Here is a 5787-nt window from a genome sequence, read left to right as displayed (position 1 = left end):
TCTGGAATAGAAGCGCTTCGACAGAAGTGTGTCCTCGAAGGGCGGCGTCAGTCCCCCAGAAAATAGCAGCGGACTAGACGCCTCCGAACCTTGGGGTTTACATCTTCCCTGCATAGAATCGAGTCCTCAGTATCGACGAAAGTTTGGAAAAGACAAGTTGTTAGTGAACAAGTGACTCTCGTCAAATCCAGTTGGACAGAATCGGCTCTTCGGTATCACTGAGAGTTTGGAAGAGCGCGATAGTTGGCGAAACATCGAATCGGTGCGATTCTTATCGAGAGGCAGCAAGATGGATGGAAACCCAAAAGTAGACCACATCTTCCGTCCGTGGGACGTGGAGTGTAAAACCGAGACGTCGCCGATCCAAGTGAACGTCGAGTGCGACCTGATAAATGGTAATCAAGTTCTCCCCTCGCCGTCAAGTTCCGTTTCCATTTCCGGGAGAAGTTCCAGTGCCACCGTCGAGAGCAACGGTTCCCAAGGTCGAGAGAACGACAATCTTACGAAGCTGTCGAGCCTCGTCGATCGGGCGATCCCAAGCACATCGACAACCGATGGTTCCGTTAAAGCCAGTAGTGAAATCGTATATTTGCCAAACAGTTATTTAATCCACGATCACCGGTCAGCATCGTGCTCGGCTCTTGATCCAACACATCCGGCCAATTACCCCTTCGGGATCCTTCCCGTTTCTCAGTGGCAATGGACCCTGCCTTGACCACCAGAAACTCATCGCTTGGCAGAAACATATCGCGGCATGCAAGCGGTTGGAGTATCAAAGACATTTAGCTATCGAAGAGGCAGCGAGGGCGCTACAACATCACGAGACTCTTGTTAAACAGAGCAAGAAACTAAGGCCGAAGAAGTTTCCTTGCCCTCACTGCAACGTCGCATTCAGTAACAACGGTCAACTCAAAGGACACATCCGGATCCACACCGGTGAGTTTCGAAACGCTTTTTTTCGATAGGTACCATAACGATCGGTCAACTTTTTTCCAAGACTCTTACTTTCGACAGTTACGTACTTACTTCTCGCTTACAACATACACTTGTCAGCTGTATTCTGAACATGCTGAACGAGCCTTATCCTTTTGTGAAGTGTTCGGTAGACCAGAAGAGTCAAAGTCATGAAAGACCCTTGAATCCCGATTCAAATCCTAAAAAAATAAACTTTCGGTTCACCCATCGAGAACCTTAGTTGGGCAGACCTCGAGTAATCATAGAATTGAAAACAAAATGCAGAATCTATTGGTAGTGTTCGTTGATAGATTGAACGATTCGATCGCTGAGGTTTTTATATCTCCGATCTTGATCGTTCAGCACAAGTTTTAGTTTGCGAGTCAAACTTGATCGTCACATGGTTGAGACAGGCAAATAAAATGGTATCGACAGCGGTAGTTAATGAAATAAGTAATCGTTGTTCACAATAATTTCGGTAGAATAGCAGTAAACGGTAGCTTTAAAACGAGAGACGGCAGTTAACAGAGAAAAATGAACGTAGGTCGGGAGATGCGATATAATGCAAGAATTTACTTGAAACTACACGTCACTGGGCGACGTGATCTTACACAAGATGCAAATGGCGCTACGAAAATTATTATTCTGTCAATTAGAAACGAGAGAACTTTACTGCAATCGGTAGAAAACAACGTAACGATAGTTCGGTAGATAATACGACGAACTTACCATAGATTATAACCAGTACGAGAGATTGACAGTCATTAACAATTTACGAAGTCGGCAAACGATCGACTAGATAGCTTTCGGTAGAATTATTCATAAACAATAGAATCAAAACTTCATAATTATTACGGACCTGAGGAATTAAACAATGAATTCCTGAACATAACTTTTGAGAGAATACAAAATACAAAATTATGAGAGAGTGAGAATTTCGGAGAGTTTACAAAATGAAGAAATATACTAAATACACCGCAGTGCAAAAGAATAATTTGCAGAACTTAATTTAACAAGGTACAGAGAAATGAATAACATGCAAAAATAATATAAAATTGACAATAGCAATAAAAAGGTGCGGTATTATCTAGGGGCAGATTCTACGCTCGGTTGTACTCCGAGGAACTCGATACGTGATACAATAAGCACAAAAATAAATAAAAATATAATAAGCAATAACAGAAACAAAATATGAAGCACACTACTATTACAAAAGAGTACGAAATGAAATGTAAAGCCAATAGGGCTTAAAATACGATAGATAGTACAGAAGCAGGCTAATAGTAATTCACGAATAATCAGAAAAATCATAAATACAAACAAATAATCATTCGGCAGGTCGCTCAGACACAAAAATAGGTAATTACTGAAATCGTGCAATCGCACGGCGGCTTACCGCACCTCTAAGCCGTGGACCATGATTCACACAAAGTCGATGAATACCATAAGCGTACCATAAATTTCAAAAAATCGTTTTTTTTTCAATATTTCGAAAGTATAGTATCTTAAGAATATACTGTAAAATTTTCATGCGGAAATAACCAATATTATAGCTTCTACAGCCCATTCCAGGTAGAGAGCGGTCCGCGCGCTCCTAACGGGCTCAGCACTCGGAGCGCGGCAGCTGTTCCGACCCTTCTCCGCATTTTACCTTTTCATCTGTAACTGAATACAATATAATCCCTTCGGAATACAAACGTTCCGAAGGGATCCTCTATGGTGCCGGAATCGCCGATCAACTGTAAGTATTCAAAATTTGCTCAATTTTTGAGAATATCTGTACCTCAAACTTTAAACTCATTTATCTCGAAACGACTTTTTTCGGCACGGCGGGGGTGAAAATAAAAAATAGTATCCAACCGAATGACTTGAAATTTGAATATGTTGTTTACAACATGTATGGCTATCGTCGAAACTAGAATCATAATTTTATTTAAATAATTTCCTATTGTTTACACTAAAAAACTAGTGAAAAAAAACCCGATTTTACGAACTTTTTTTTCAACGCCCGCCATTTTGTCAATTTTCAATTTTTTGATTTGTTCTAGTTCCGACCATAACTGCACTCTTTCTGATTAAGAATGTCTTTGAATTTTTTGTTTCAGACGAGTAGAAGTCTTGAAATCACCTCCGCGGTCCGGATCCGATTTCTCGAGAGGGTCATCTTTAGCGGCATTTTTATGATAATAAATATTGTTTTTAAAAGGAAAAAAAAAATTTTTGTATGATTAATAAACGTAGTAATAAGCTCGAAAAGTTAGAACATCGTTTTTTTCATTTTTAATAGCAAAAAAAAAATCGTGAAAATAGGTGTCATTTTCGTGCGCTAGACCACCGGGTCCCCATAAGAAAGAATAGAAATTATGAGCAACTTCGTAACGTTACAATACAGAGGCAGAAGCCTGACCCTAGTCGGTGACTTCAGGCACACAAACTGACTCCATTTTTAATTATACTTAATATTAGCAAAACTGAGCAGAAAGGGAAAAGGGATGAAACGAGTTTATAGGATAAATTTTTCGATAGAACAAACGATAGAACGGTTGCGGGACGATCAACGATAAAAAAACGATAGCGGTAGAAGGAAAGGTATCGATTCGGGAGGATGAAGGAATACGAGGCTGTCACCCAGCAGGTCAAGCGTAGAATAGAAGGGGGTCGTGGTTCGGCTCGCTGATCTCGCGGTTGTCGTGAGGTGATTCTTCTTCCCTTTGATTGGTTGGTTGACCCCCACCGCAAATAAGCCATCCCCCTGTGGCGAATACTAGTTACGGCGTGGTCATGCGTTTTCGAAGATTACCGCTAGATGTGGCGTAATGTGCTGCTCGTGATTTCGTCATTGACACCAACTCGTATGATTTTGTAGCTGCTTCGGTTTACGGTCCAGGTTGCCTATCATCGGGGACTTCTTTGACAGAGGCATACACAGGGTGTCTCTCGGCCAAAGTTACCGAGTGGAGAGTGACGCCTCATTGTTCACCTCGACCGGCTTTTGTACAGGCAGTAGCTAGCTGCCTGTACTCGAGGTCGTGCAGTCACACGGCTAGCTAAACCGTGGACCACGACCCACACAATTAGTCCTTGCCGACAGGAAAGCTGCGTCGATCCTCGGAACGATGGCTTCATCAACCTGCACGTAGTGGTTTGGAGTCGGTCCGGCACCAGGCTGGTAAGTCGGAAGATGGCAGGCTACGGTCTGCCCTTCACGCCATCCTTACGGCATCCGATAGAGCGGGCGGCTGGTTCCTCTTCAAGGAACGGTGCCCTCGGCCGCCGGGAGGATTTTTATCTCCCTGTTCACCGGCAGTCGAGGCGATACGGAAGGTTCGGGTGGATGCTACCCCAGGTGTATATAAAGGTGCACCAAGGTAGCCAGTATAGTCTGATTAGACCGTCGGAAGGCGAAGTCGTCGAGAGCTGCAAACGGTAGATATCGGTCCCTCGGTGGTCGGGATCGTTGTCGTCCAAGTACCTTATTAGTGTGCGCCGAAGCGCGAAATAAAGAATTTACAAAGAAAGAATTAGTTGAAAGTAGTTATTGCATATTTTGTATCGAGTTCGGTTGGAGTACCCTGCTGAGGACGCGTAAACTAGAAATAATAACGGTTGTGTGCCCTTGTGACGGGCGACTCTGAAACGCCACGTCACAGTATCGTTGATCGTACTCACGTACTATTCGTCTCGCCATTAATTATTTTCAGACATGTGTGAAAATCAACATTTGTCATATGTTAATAAATATTTAACAACAGAGAGCGTAGGATAGGTATGCGAAAAAAATGATCAACGAGTACAAAATTTTTGATTTTGATAATTTCGCGTGGATTCCGATGTAAAAAATGTTGAATTCCACAATGAAAACAGTGGGATGTATATTTATAATAAAAAACATAGTTAACAATTCCCTGAGTTTTCGACAAAAAATCCATGACATTTCTATAACTATTCCAGAATGATCATGAGGATAATTATACTGCACTGACGAGGCATGCCATCGATTTCGACCATTCATTCAATTATTCTCAAGCCAGCATTATTGACGTTGAACCATTGTAATACAACAGGTTATTGTTAGAAATGTGTAATATTGTTTCACATCCCAGTTCTGTCAACCGAAGACAAGATATTGAACATCTGAGTACTATTTACACCTCTGTGATACACCCATCGTAACTATCTATTACCGACTGAGCTAGCTCTTGATTTTACCTTCTTAAAAAATTCTGTTTTGTATTTAACCCGTTGACTCTGTGCTTGCTCTGATAATGACTGATATCGGTCTCCCCCCACTACACACTGGACGTTCCACATGTTTAAATGTGCTCCAGACTTAAAACCTAAAACGGTCGCTGTGTGTTTTTATTAAATTAACAATAAGGATAAATGCTTGGGAATTTCGTATCGCTGTCGTAGGGTTTTTTTTTTTTTCTTTTTTCAATGAACTTTTGTGTTTTATTCGATTATTCTGACACGCATTCACTACATACTAGTGGTTCCTTTTCTTCGGTAATTGAAAGTGTCAGTTTACATCAGGTAATTCCTCTCATTTATATTTGCATAAACATCCCTGCTTATTACCTAAACCTTCCATATTAAATTTTGTTATGACTGAGTTGTACATTATTTTATTATTTGTGTACGTGACAGATGTTTTAAATATATCGTTCTGAGGAGGGCCCCCATCACGGCTGAAACGTAAACACAAAAAAAGTGTTTTGATGTTCACGACCTTCATATCCAAGAATAATATTATTCAACAATTCACCAAGGTCAAGAAAAATCGTCTTCTTCACTATGCCAGAATTTCCGAATTCCCTGGCTTTTACAGGTATT

The 5787-nt window shown here is 41.3% G+C and overlaps 1 protein-coding gene across 1 annotated transcript; it reads left to right on the top strand.

Annotated features, from left to right (window-relative positions):
• Window positions 1–289: 289 nt before the first annotated feature.
• LOC124185064 lies at window positions 290–3067 on the top strand. The gene is made up of 3 exons (XM_046575414.1): window positions 290–621; window positions 695–936; window positions 3060–3067. Exons 1-3 carry the CDS (start codon window positions 290–292, stop codon window positions 3065–3067), a joined length of 582 nt encoding a protein of 193 aa, XP_046431370.1.
• Window positions 3068–5787: the final 2720 nt, after the last annotated feature.

This window comes from Neodiprion fabricii, chromosome 6 (assembly GCF_021155785.1).
Source record: "Neodiprion fabricii isolate iyNeoFabr1 chromosome 6, iyNeoFabr1.1, whole genome shotgun sequence".
Taxonomy (NCBI): Eukaryota; Metazoa; Arthropoda; class Insecta; order Hymenoptera; family Diprionidae; genus Neodiprion; species Neodiprion fabricii.
Note: the sequence above shows the minus strand (reverse complement) of the source record. Positions and strands in the feature narration are given on the sequence as shown.

Excerpts from the sequence above, each read along its gene's own strand:
- LOC124185064 (XM_046575414.1), top strand. The coding sequence starts at position 290 with ATGGATGGAAACCCAAAAGTAGACCACATCTTCCGTCCGTGGGACGTG. Across the intron at positions 622-694 it reads TATTTAATCCACGATCACCG|TGGCAATGGACCCTGCCTTG; the intron begins GTCAGCATCGTG and ends CCCGTTTCTCAG.